The sequence below is a fragment of the Psammomys obesus genome, unplaced genomic scaffold, assembly GCF_907164565.1.
Source record: "Psammomys obesus unplaced genomic scaffold, mPsaObe1.curated_primary_1811, whole genome shotgun sequence".
Lineage (NCBI taxonomy): Eukaryota > Metazoa > Chordata > Mammalia > Rodentia > Muridae > Psammomys > Psammomys obesus.
In genome coordinates, this window is record NW_026592118.1 from 573,605 (window position 1) to 586,909 (window position 13,305).

A 13,305-nucleotide genomic window follows, 5' to 3' on the forward strand; every position below is an offset into this window, starting at 1 on the left:
AATAGCCAGAATTATACCTTGGATGTGTTATGTGTATGGATTGAAATATATATATATATATATTTGTATTAAGGATGACACTGTGATGGGCACCCTGACAGTGAGAGAAAACTTGCAGTTCTCAGCAGCTCTTCGCCTTCCAACAACTATGAGGAATCATGAAAAAAATGACCGGATTAACATGATCATTAAAGAATTGGGTCTGGACAAAGTAGCCGACTCTAAGGTATGAAAACCCCTCATAGTATCATAGCCAGGAAACTGCCCTTCGTAAGCAATATAACGTCAACTGAAAGTTTCCTATAATGTCTGTGGCTAAAAGTGATTGCTTTCTGTATGATGAGACAGTAACTGGCTCTATAAAATTAAGATAAAAATTAAGGTTAAAAAAAATCCTAATAGTGGCTGATTTCTGGAAACTGAGTATAGCCCAGCAGGGGAAGTATTCCTCATGTGCCTTTTTCTATATGCCCTTGCACTACCTTCTTCAAGTCACAGCTTGATATATATATCTGCACTAAGTGGTCTACTACTTGTTGGGGAACAGTTCTGAAACGAGAAAGACAAGAATCCAAAGGTACTTGCTCAGCATGCATCATTATGCTGTGATTTGGCTTCCAGTATTGTATTTGGTCACATTAGGATTTGCTTACAACTTGTCCAGTGGTGAATTTACTTATCTGTAGTCTTTCTTTTGACAGTTTATTTCTTCTTCTTTCTTTATAGCTCTCCTTTTTATTATTATTATTTGTTTTGTTTTGTTTTTATCTACTGTCAGTATTTGTTTCTAGACTCCTATATGCCAGGTAGGGTTAATAATGGAGAAGGTGCTTTTCTTTTTGAGTGTTAATTCGGACAGAAAATGGAAATGAGACAGTGGATGAACTTTATAAATGACTAGTATACTTGTTTTGACTAAGCAGACATTTAGGCATCGGGTGAAAATTCAGTGGCTGTAATTGAACTCTCCTGCCCATAATTATTTTCTTCCTTAGAGGAAATGTGTAATGGAGATGGGGAACTTTTGCTTCTCTTGGAATTTGCTAGCAGTCTTGCATGAACTGTATTTGGTTGGGAAACATAATCTTGGGATGATGTCATTTGACTTTATTTCTGAATTACTGGGTTTGCTTTGCTTTGGTTCTGTTTAGTTGTTTGATTTTGCTTTCTAGAATGATCTTTTTCTTGACTCTTACTGTTTCCCCCTCTCTTTCTTTTTGTATGTATTTAGTGCCGATTGTTGTTTCTTGGTCCTCATTCATGCTAGGCACATGCTGTATTATGCATTGTACCTCCATATTATTCTTTACCTTTAAGCAGACATTGCTATAACTTAGTTTTTTGTATTTCTAGAAGAAATGTAGAAAGATACTTACTCATGTCTTAGAATTAATATAATCTAAATTATTAAAATATTTTATAAAACATTATGCATAGCAAACATAGTCTGTTTTCTACAGTGTTAAATTACATAAAATAATGATTTAATTGCTAATACTATTCGTATAGCTTTCTCAGTTGTTAAAATCTTATGTCCTAGTCTCTTCAGCTATTTCTTACTGGAATATTTTATAGAAAACTTTATAGTCCCTTACCCCTTAATACTTGTTATACCTGTAAAAAGAAGACATGATACTGTGAGTGTATCTCAATTTTAGAACATGCGCTTAGCATGTGGAAAACCCTAGATTTTATCACTAGCCCAGAAGAATAGAATAAATAAATACAGAAATGAGGCCATTTACTTACTTACCAGAGTACCATTATCACCTAACAAAATGAAAAAAAAAATCACGTCATATTCTTTCACTTTTGTCAAATTGTCTCCTAAAGTCTTTGTTAGGACCAAGGCGAGGATCACAAATAATGTTAGATTATAACTCCTTGAGCTGTGTGATTTCTGAATCATTTACTACTTTCTGCCCCTCCCAACCCTTCCTACTGCCCTCTCACAATGACAATGTGGGGCTTAAAGATTCAGCCAGATTTACTGTGGACTATCTCACCTTCTGGATTTGTCTGAAAGGATGAGTAAGTTCTACAGTGAGTTATTGTATAGACAGTATCAACCTGGAGACTGAAAAGTACTTAAAATAGTGTTGTAGAATATGACCTCTCCCCTTGTATCCGTCCACTTTGACCACTGAAAGAGAGAGCCAGGTTCAGGTGCTGGATGATTAATAGACTATGTCCAGAGTGTTCCCTCTTTATTGCCTCTCTCAGGCTGAAATTGTACTGTATCTTTTGGTGCTCTCATTCATTCACTGCCTTAGAACAAAGTGCGCCAGCTGAAGGAATAGCTCAGTTGCTAACCTGCTTACAAGCATGAGGACCTGACTTCAGTCCCCAGAGCCCATGTGCCTCACATGGTGGTGCACACTTGTTATCTTAGCACTGGGGAGGCAGGGACAGGGACAGGATTCCTGCAGTCAAGCCAAGTTGCTGAGAAACACTGTCTCAGAAAAGAAATTAGATGGCTTCTGAAGAAAAATGAACTGTTTAAAGGATGGACTTCATTTCATTCAGGTCAGGCAACCTGAAGTTTTAACCAGAGCCTTAGTGTCCTATCTGGTAAAAAAAAAAAAAAAAAAAAAAAAAGAAGAAGAAGAAAAGAAACTGCCTTCTCCCAGGCATTTTGCTGTTTGTAAAAATCTCCAGGGTGAAGACAATAAAGTGTCTCCATAAGAGACAAGAGGTAGAACATGTGCTTTCAAGAAACTTCTGGGGACAATCAGGGGTGGACAGATTTATTTACACAATGAAGGCAACTGTGATCACTCTTGTTGGTAAAGATGACACTTGCTTTAGGTTGGAACTCAGTTTATCCGCGGTGTCTCTGGAGGAGAAAGAAAAAGGACAAGCATCGGCATGGAGCTGATCACTGACCCTTCCATCCTCTTCCTGGATGAGCCCACAACTGGTCTGGACTCAAGCACAGCAAATGCTGTCCTTTTGCTCCTGAAAAGGTAAATGCTACAAGAGCACTGATCTTTTATTTATTTACTATCTGCTCACTTCTATGTGGGAGGTATTTTTTGTGCAGGAGATTCAGAAGTAAACAACACAATTTGGAAAGAAGTGATATTAAGAATGATGAAATAAGAACATAGGTAACAATGGCTGTCTGTGGTGGGGCTGAGTTGCTGTGTCAAACAGCAAAAGGGTCAAGGAGGATCTTGACATGGACAAGGGGCCTGGGAGTGAGATTTGGTTGTATCTAGTGACAGAATCTGCTTGGAGGAAAAGCCAGTGGCCCTAAGATAGAACATGCCTGGTAAGTCTGGGAACATCAAGTAGACAAGAGAACCCAGCTACCTTAGGGTGATGCAAAGACAGTGTACTGTTACAGCAGAACCCCACTGCAGCCTGCCTCTTCAAGCACTTCTGTGCAAACTTAGTACCTGAAGTCTGGTAAACGTGCAGATTTTGCTTCTGTAGGTCTGGAATCCGGGAGTCTTCAGTGGGGACTCTCAGAGGATATACTCATTCTGATGTACCTAGTCCTCAGACTTACTCTGAGGATCAAGCCTCACACAGCTCTGCTTCTTCCTGGTAGCTCCCTGCTGCCTTCCAGATCTTACAGTTCCTGAGTGAATGTTCATCATGGGTTTCTGTGCTGCAGTCTCTCTTCTTCCTTTTGAGTTTTAAATTTTATTGTACCTATTTATTATACCAAAGTGCTGTGTTTCATACAGTTTTATTTTCACACAAATATGTGTTGCATGTTGAGTACACCCTTCTATTTCCACTCCTGTGCCTCTTTGTCTAATAAATAGTTGCACTACTAATTTTATGTTATATATGCATGCGTGATTTTATGTGTATACAGTTTAGGAACCCCAGATTAGAGAAGACATAGTCTATTTGTCTTTATTAGACTGGTTTAACTTAATGCAGTTTTCTCTAGTTACATCTACTTTCCTGAAAATGCCAAATCTTACAAGACCCTTTGTTTACCCATTTTTCTGTTGTTGAACACCTGGGATGGTTCCATAACTTTTGGTGCATTCTCTTTACCTACCTTATTCATCTAATATCATCTCACAGTACACACACACACACACACACACACACACACACACACACTCACTCACACACACACACACATAGGGATGCTTGCCCAGGAACACTGACTTATAGATTGCTGAGTAGACCTTCTTATAGTATACTTTGTAAAATGTGTTTTTCTACCTTGACTATCTTTTCTCCATTCTGTCATTCCTGTGAGGCCCTGCGAATTCTACTTGATACACTTCAGACTGAGCTTTACATTTTCTATTTGGTATCCAAGGAACTCCTAGATGCATCTATTCTATATCCTACCTCTAGATAGATACTCTAGCTTGGTGGGTTTTTGTTTTGTTTGATTGTTTTGGTTTTCAAGACAGGGTTTGTATAGCCCTGGTTGTCCTGGAATTCACTCTGTAGACCAGCCTGGCCTCAAACTCACAGAGGACCATCTGCCTCTGGTCAAATTGAGCAACTCTAAATTGGTGGAGAACAGTCTCCTTAAGCATTCTTTAAAACTCCCTGTTCTCAGTGAAGACCAGGCTTTGGCTTCTGTAAGTCCCAAGCAGAGCGTCCTTTATTTTATGTGCCTTCCTGTATAGGTGTGTGTTTCCTCACCCTAATAAAGGCCTTTCTTTAACTTACACACACACACACACACACACACACACACACACACACACACACACACGTATTCTCCTAGAGACTCTGACCCAGCACCTGTGAAAACCACCCCAGTGTCTGCATTGGACAGTCAGCATTTTAGTGGGTTCAGTTCTGCTGCTGCTCCTTTCTTAAGAAATCCTGGCTGGAATCATTTGTCTTGGGATTTTGTTTGCTTCCAAGGGTTAAGTCCAAGGCCTCTCACATGCTAAGCACTTTATTTACAACTGATTTACAAAACTGCCATCCTCCTAACTGCCCTAGGTTCTCATAAAAGCATCACTTTTCATTTTCCTAGGCACCAAGCAGATACCTTGAGATGAACCGATTCATTGTGTGTGTAAGAGAAAAACAAGTTGAAATTGGGACTGATGTTTTCACAGCAGGAAAATAAATGTGAGGATCAGAATGTTAATGACTTGTTATTTTTCTTCTTGTAACTTAGGATGTCGAAACAGGGTCGAACAATCATCTTCTCCATTCATCAGCCTCGCTATTCCATCTTTAAGTTGTTTGACAGCCTCACCTTATTGGCCTCTGGGAAACTCGTGTTCCATGGGCCAGCACAAGAGGCCTTGCAGTACTTTGCATCAGCAGGTATGGTTGATTGTTCCCCATGTGGTATAGGTTCTTTCTTCACCTAATTGTGGACAGAGCATAGGATCCACAGGAGTGCTGCTTAGTCTTCATGTAGATTTACTGTGGTTACTCCGTTCTAAATAACCTCTGCTCAGTTTTGTGTTGGTGTTTTTCTTCATGTTGTACTTGCTTGCTTAGGCCTTTAACTTTCCTGTGCTATCTAAATAGTTGTGTCCTTTGTGCCTAGGTGTCTCTATTGACTGAGCCTGTACTGCTTCAGTCTCCCAGTCATGGCAGCCTTTCTCTAAAGGTTCAGTAGTTATGAGTAGACTCTCATCTAGCAGTTTGGTCAGTTGAACAGTTCTGGAAAGACCTAGGATTGTTGTCTCCTTAATCATATAGCAGATCCTGGTGTTTCAGTTTTCCACTCAGTAGCTGAAGTGTCTTCACTCAGTAGCTGAAGGAGCAATAATGACAGGCAAGTCTTAAAATCAGAGCACACAAGGAGAGTTGACGTTTTCTTTTTTGACCTGGATTTAGATCTTGGACTGAAGAGTAATCAGCAGCAGCACATATCAGGAGCCCTTTGCAGGTCATGGTTTATGTACACACCAATGCAAGACATTCTCATGTGTCTGAAATTCCTTCTGAGTTATTGAAACATTTGTTAAATAGATAAGAGAAAAGGATGTATTAGTGAAGGGAAAAGAGAGTGAGAAGAAGGAGAACTTGCTAGGCTCTGTCTTCGCAAGCCTCCCTGCCCAACCCTTTGAGTGTAAGTTCTCTGTTTTCCAGTACCATCAGGATTGTGTCCATGCGTTGCCTTTCTTTTAGGTTACCACTGTGAGGCCTATAATAACCCTGCAGACTTCTTCCTTGATGTCATCAATGGAGATTCTTCTGCTGTCGTATTAAACAGAGAGGAAGAAGACCATGAAGGTATATGAATCTTGTAAATTCATATGGGAGAGTCTAATTGATTTGGTTAAAGCACAGTAGTGTGGCTCATTAAAACATGCTTTTGTAGGCCAGCCAGGCCTACATAGTAAGACCATGCCTCAAAGCAAAACAAAAAGCATGGTTTTTAAATCCATTGGAATTCAGTGTTGTGAAAATAGTTAATAGACCGACTGCTGTTTATAAGTGCTATGGATGGTTTTTTTAATTTGTAAATGAGCATTTTCTTGAAAGTGTTAGTTGTAAATCAAATTTCCAATTTAAAATGTTTATTTTTACTAGTATTGTATTAGTCAGGGTTCTCTAAGGGACAAAACTGATAGATTGGATGTGTGTGTGTGTGTGTGTGTGTGTGTGTGTATGAGTGTTTGATTTTAACAGTGGTTGTTTACTGACAGAAAGTCCAAGATTCCAGTAGCTGTTCAGTTGAGGCTACATGTCTCAGTTGGTCTTCACTGTATGTATGTTGGAATTTTAAAGCCGTATGCTCTAATACCAGTGAAGGAATGTCTCAGCAGTGGGATAGATGGACTTCCTAGGGATAATGAAAACAAGTAGACAAGAAGCCATATTTCACCTTCTTTGTCCTTTCCATAGGCTGTTACCAAAACGATTTGCCCAGATTTAAGGTGGGTCTTCCCACCTTAAAAGATCCATGTTTAGGCTTGGTCTTCCTACCTCAAATGAGTCAATCAAGCAACATCCCTCACAGGTGTACCCTGCCCTTTGGGGTTTAGTTAATTTCAGATGTGGTCTAGTTGGCAACCAAGATTAGCCATCCTAAGTATTTTGTAAACAAGCCTACATGATGGCTCATGCCCTTAATCCCAGCACTTGAGAGGCAGAGGCAAGTAGATATCTGTGAGTTTGAGGTCACCCTGGTCTGCACAAGCCTGGGATACATAGTGAGATCCTATCTCAGAAAAAGCAAACAAAAAACAGGAAACAAAGGAATTTCTCCATCTGTGAGTAGTAGAAGACAAAAGCCAAAATTAAAAAAAAAACAAAAACAACTCTGTATAGAATATTGTCCATTTGAATAATTAGGGTCTAAATTGATAGAAAAGGTCAGTGAGTTTTCTGAATCCATAAGATGTCGTCAAGCATGCACCAATTAGTTTTTTTTCTGCTATGCAAATCCATGACAGTAACTAAGTTTATTCTTTTGAGAGTTTAAGTTTTAGTTTAAGTTTATTCTATGTAGCCCTGGCTGGCCTGGAACTCATTATGTTGATCAAGCTGTCCTGAGATTCAGAGATCCATTTGCTTCTGCCTGATGAATGCTGGCATTAAAGTCATGTGCCACCATGCCTGTCACCCTCCAGAGGCAGTGGGCCCTGAGAAAATGGAGCTAATATATGAGGTCAAGTGAAGTCTTATGCAATATCTAACTTTAGTTAGACTTGTGCACAATTAATGCTCTGAGATTTAAGAAAGTTAGCTGAGTGAAGTTCTCATGAGATCAAGCTGCCCAAAGACACTCTCAAGGACAAGCTGCTCGTGGTAAAATCATGTATTTCTGTAGAGGCTATAAAGCATAGTATAACCATTTAATTGAGTAACAGCAGCAAGCAAGAATGAGTAATCTGAAGTAAACTCAGTGCTATCCACCACACCTGAGAGAAGCGTGAAACACATTCCAAGGTCAAGTCCATGTTTTGAAAAAACTGAGGCCATGAGACTCTTGTTTTCTTGGAGTGTTCTCACAAGCACTCAGAATCCTGACATATGTCCAGCCAATTTGTATTTTTTAATACACACAAATGTAGATTTAAGGGATTAAAGAATTATGGAACCATAGAAAAAAATGAGTTAAGTCAATTGTTTAGTATTAATATTTTACTTCTTTATCCACATTTGTCCAAAGCAAACAAGATTGAAGAACCTTCCAAGAGAGAGAAGCCAATAATAGAAAACTTAGTTGAGTTTTATGCCAACTCCTCCATCTATAGAGAAACAAAAGCTGAATTAGACCATCTTCCGGATGCTCAGAAAAAGAAAGGAATATCAACCTTCAAAGAGCCCATATATGCTACCTCCTTCTGTCATCAGCTTAGATGGATTGCCAAGCGTTCATTCAAAAACTTGCTGGGGAATCCTCAAGCCTCTATAGCTCAGGTAACCCAACTAATGCTCTGGAGGGAGAGCTTGGTTCATGATTCTTCTTCTCTAATGCTTCTCTTTTTCTACTACTACTATTATATCTGTTTAAGGACTTTATTTATTTTCTACTTATCCTTCTAATTTTGTATCCTCTCCACTGTATCTCTAGTAACAGACACTGAACTTTCAGTTTCAAATTGTAAACAACAATCTCTTTGTGTTTCTTTTCCTGAGTAGTAAAATTTTATGAAAATCATTCTTAGTTCATGAGTTTACATAAATGTACATTTGGCCTGTTTGTCATTTGTGCCCCAGCTTACTGACCTTTGCATATGTTTTTTTTTAATATAATGTATGTTGTTTATTTTTGTAAGTATTGGTTTCATACAATGTTTATGATCTTATGATGATCATAAGATTCTAATAATTATTTTGTTTGCAATAGCTAAAATTTGGCTTGAGCTAGTGAGTTACCTATACAATTTCGACTTGGCAGATAGTCAGATGTGGTTATATTTGGTAGATCTTAGAATGAATTTGCTAGTTGTATTTTAAAATTTAGTCTTTTTAATATGCTAACTTTTTTAAATCAAATCCATTTGGAAGAGATATTAGTCGCTTGTAGAGTCCTTAGCAGCTGAGTATAAATTCACAATATTTAATTACAGTCTCACAGAACATACTTTGAAAAAATGGATAAGTACATTTGAATAAAAATAACATATTTGAAGAATTTGATTTTTTTTTACCCATTTATTCAAAACTACAGAAGTCAGAAATACAGAAAGCTTGTAGATAAGCTCCATCCTTCCATTGTACAAGACTTAGCATAGCTGCTTTCACGTTTGTTTTCTTATTTGCTGTGATACAACACTGGGAAATACAACTTTGCAGAGGGACTGAAGCAGAGACCATGCAGGACCACCACTCACTGACTTGTCTTCCTTGGTTTTCTTGAATAGCTCAGGCTCAATGCCCAGGATTAGTATTGCCAGCAGTGGCATGATTCCACCTATGTAAGTTAGCAATAGAGAAAATACCTCCTCAGACATGTCCACAAGGCACTCTGATGAAGGCAGTTTCTCAATGGAGGTTTTATCTTCCCAGCTGGGTCAAGTTGACACATAGAATAGCCTCCATAACATGTACACTTAGTCAAAGACTGGCAGGATCATAGGGGATAGTAATTTTGTCAGTGTGTTTCAAAGATTACTAGAATTGGTTTCAGAACTTGGAAGCCTTTTGGAAAGGCTTCCTAAACATCCTAAGCATCTCCATCTGCAGTGTGAGTATAGCAAGTTTGAATGCAAAAAAATGATGCAAAGTGTGTAGTTTGGAATAGTGAATACTGTTGAAAGACTAGACTCATTTATATATGTGTAAACTATATATTAATAGAGCTGTTACAATTTATTTTAAAAGCTTGCCCTGCTTACCAAAAGTAGAAGAGTTATAAAAACATGCCAAGGGAATGGGTTTTCCCCATCCTAAATTTCTATCACAATAGCAAAGATTTTTAATTTTCTTCTGAATATGGCATTTCCAAACAAGCTTTCACACTTCATGATTCTCTTTTTCTACTTAACCTTGCTTTTTGCCAAAAGTGGCCTTCACAGACTACTTTACATTACCCTGGAGATAGCTCAGGGGTTAAAGGCACAGGCTTCTCTGGCAGAGGACTAATGTTCATTCCCACCACCCTCATCAGAGAAATCACAGCCACCTCAGCTTACACACACACACACCCCTCATGTTTTTAAGACTTGACTTGTTTCATACAAAAAAGTGTATGTGTCAATGCAACTATACATTAAATGTATACACTAAATATATGCTTATACCAATTTTAGTTTGTTTCATGCTGTAGTTTGTTTTGATACTGTTAAAGTAGATTTTTTTTGAGCTTTGAAATTCCAAAGTATATAAATGAATGTTTAATTTTTGTTAGATGGACATCACTTACATTTAAAAAGTTATCTGTGCTCATAAGAGGTAGGTCTGAAGTTCTTTTTTTTTTGTTCTTATTTTTTTATTAAATTTTATTTTTTCTTAATTACACTTTATTCACTTTGTATCCCTCCTGTGGTTCCCTCCCTCCTCCCATCCCAATCCCTCCTTTCCTCCACCCTCTGCATGCATGCCCCTCCCCAAGTCCACTGATAGGAGAGGTCTTCTTTTCTTTCCTTCTGACCCTAGTCAATTAGGTCTCATCAGGAGTGGCTGCATTGTTTTCTTCTGTGGCCTGGTAATGCTGCTTCCCCCTCAGGGGGAGGTAATTAAAGAGCAGGCCAATCAGTTCATGTCAGAGACAGTCCCTGTTCCTATTACAATGGAACCCACATGGATACTGAACTGCTATGGGCTACATCTGTGCAGGGGTCTTAGGTTATCTCCCTGCATGGTCCTTGGTTGGAGTATCTTTTTTTTTAATTGGGTCTTTGTGTGGTTTAGATATCTATGTAGATATCTATCTGCAAGTAGATCTACATTTATTACCCTGCACAAAACTAAAGTCTAAGTGGATCAAAGACCTCAACATAAAACCAGATACACAAAGTCTGTTAGAAGAAAAAGTGGGGAAGAGCCTGGAACTCTTTGGCACAGGAAACAACTTCCTGAAGAGAACACCAACAGCTCACTTGCTAAGATCAACAGTTAATAAATGGGACCTCATGAAACTGGAAAGTGTCCATGAAGCAAAGGACACTGTCATCAGAACAAAACGCCAGCCTACAGACTGGAAAAGGATCATCACCAACCCTATATCTGACAGAAGTCTAATATCCAGAATATATAAAGAACTCAAGTTAAATACCAACAAACTAAGTAATCCTATTTAAAATGGGGTACAGAGCTAAACAGAATTCTCTGTAGAGGAATATAGAATGGCAGAGAAACACTTAAAGAAATGCTAAACATCCTTAGTCATCAGGGAAGTGCAAATCAAAACAAACAAACAAACAAACAAACCCTGAGATTTCACCTTGCACCCATCAGAATGGCCAAGATCAAAACCTCAAGTGACAAGACATGCTGGAGAGGTTGTGGAGAAAGGGGAACCCTCCTCCACTGCTGGTGGGATGTAAACTTGTACAACCACTTTGGAAATCAATCTGGCGCTTACTCAGAAAATTAGGAATAGCGCTTCCTCAAGATCCAGCTATAGCATTCCTAGGTATATATCCAAGCTATGCTCAAGTATACAACAAGGACATTTGCTCAACCATGTTCATAGCAGCTTTATTTGTAATAGCCAGAATGTGAAAACAACCCAGATGTCCCTCAACGGAGGAATGGATACAGGCATTGTGGTACATTTACACAATGGAATTCTACTAAGCAATTAAAAACAAGGAAATCATGAAATTTGCAGACAAATAGATGGAACTAGAAAAGATCTTCCTGAGTAAGGTATCCCAGAAGCAGAAAGACTCACTTATAAGTATATACTCACTTATAAGTATATATTAGACATATAATATAGGATAATCATACTAAAATTTGTACACCTAAAGAAGCTAATCAAGAAGTAGGTCCCTGGGTAAAATGCTCAATTTTCACTCAGAAAGACAAACAGGATGGACCTAGGAAGAAGGAGAAAAGAGGGAACAGGCAGGAGCCTACCACAGAGGCCTCTGACAGACTCTACCCAGCAATGTATCAAAGCAGATGCTGAGACACATAAACAAACTTTGGGCAGAGTGCAGGGAATCTTAAGAAAGAAGGGGGATATAGAAAGACCTGGAGAGGACAGGAGCTCCACAAGGAGAGAAACAGAACCAAAAACTGTGGGACCAGGAGTCCTTTCTGAGACTGATACTCCAACTAAGGACCATGCATAGAGATAACCTAGAACCCCTGCACAGATGTGTAGCCCATGGCAGCTCAGCCTCTAAGTGAGTTTCTCTAGTAATGGAAACAGGGACTATCTCTGACATGAACTCAGTGGCTGGCTCTTTGATCACCTTGCCCTGATGGAGGGGAGCAGCCTTACCAGGCCACAGAGAAAGACAAATGCAGCCAGTCCTGATGAGACCTGATATGCTTGGGTCAGAGGGAAGGGGAGGAGGCCCTCCCCTATCAGTGGACTGGGAGAGGGGCATAGGAGGAGAAAAGGGAAGGAAAGTGGGATTGGGAGGGATGAGAGAGGGAGCCACAGGTGGGATACAAAGTGAACAAACTGTAATTTATAAATAAATAAATTTTAGAAAAATGATAAGTGGTATGCAAACATTTTGAAATCCTTTTCTTTTTTTTAAAGTTAATTGTCACAGCCGTACTGGGACTAGTTATTGGTGCCATTTACTTTAACCTGAAAAATGATCCTGCTGGCATTCAGAATAGGTAAGTAAATTTGGATCCTCCGCTCCCATTCTGTTGTATAGAAAATTAGAATAGATTAGCTCTGAGCAAAAGAAAAGTAGAAAGTTTATTTTGGAAAAGAGGTACAGAAAGGTATTCCATAGGCAAACCAACAAAATTTGGATCTTGGTTTTGATAAAATTTTCTTAATTTCTTTAAGCTTATGAATATTGATTAAGGATTTAAGCTTAATAAACGTTCAGGATAAATGTCACTTTTTGTGGGAAGAATGAGTTGTGAATTGAAAACGGAAAGAGTTGGCTTTTCCATATATACAAATCTGTGAACACATAAATAAATGTGTCCTTTTAAGCAGTTTCACGTGTAGCTCAGTGGTTAATAACATTCACACTATTGTGTCTGCTGGCAACATCCATCTCCAGATAAGTATTTTTCCAGTGGATCCAACATATTCATTAAGTAATTGCTCAGTGCCCACTTCATCTCACCCCTGGGAAGCAGCATCCTACCCGTGTCTCTGAATTTCACAACTCTAGAAATGAAATTGCTGTATGTGGAGTCATAAGTGTTTGTCCTTTGATGACTGACTTATTTCCCTCAGTACAATGTCTTAATGGTTCGTCCATTTTGCAGCCTAGTCAGAATTACTTTCCTTTGTAAGGCTCATTTAGT

General features: G+C 38.8%; 1 protein-coding gene across 7 annotated transcripts in view; it reads left to right on the plus strand.

Moving 5' to 3' along the window:
• The window catches only part of LOC129680835 (broad substrate specificity ATP-binding cassette transporter ABCG2), a 56,642-nt gene that overhangs the window by 29,342 nt on the left and 13,995 nt on the right, over window positions 1–13,305 (plus strand). For all 7 annotated transcript variants that reach the window (XM_055612596.1, XM_055612598.1, XM_055612594.1 and 4 more), the window contains 6 exons: window positions 74–226; window positions 2,809–2,966; window positions 5,117–5,268; window positions 6,085–6,189; window positions 8,075–8,325; window positions 12,572–12,654. In XM_055612596.1, the coding sequence (XP_055468571.1) occupies window positions 74–226; window positions 2,809–2,966; window positions 5,117–5,268; window positions 6,085–6,189; window positions 8,075–8,325; window positions 12,572–12,654 (902 nt within the window). The remainder of the gene's footprint in view (window positions 1–73; window positions 227–2,808; window positions 2,967–5,116; window positions 5,269–6,084; window positions 6,190–8,074; window positions 8,326–12,571; window positions 12,655–13,305) is intronic.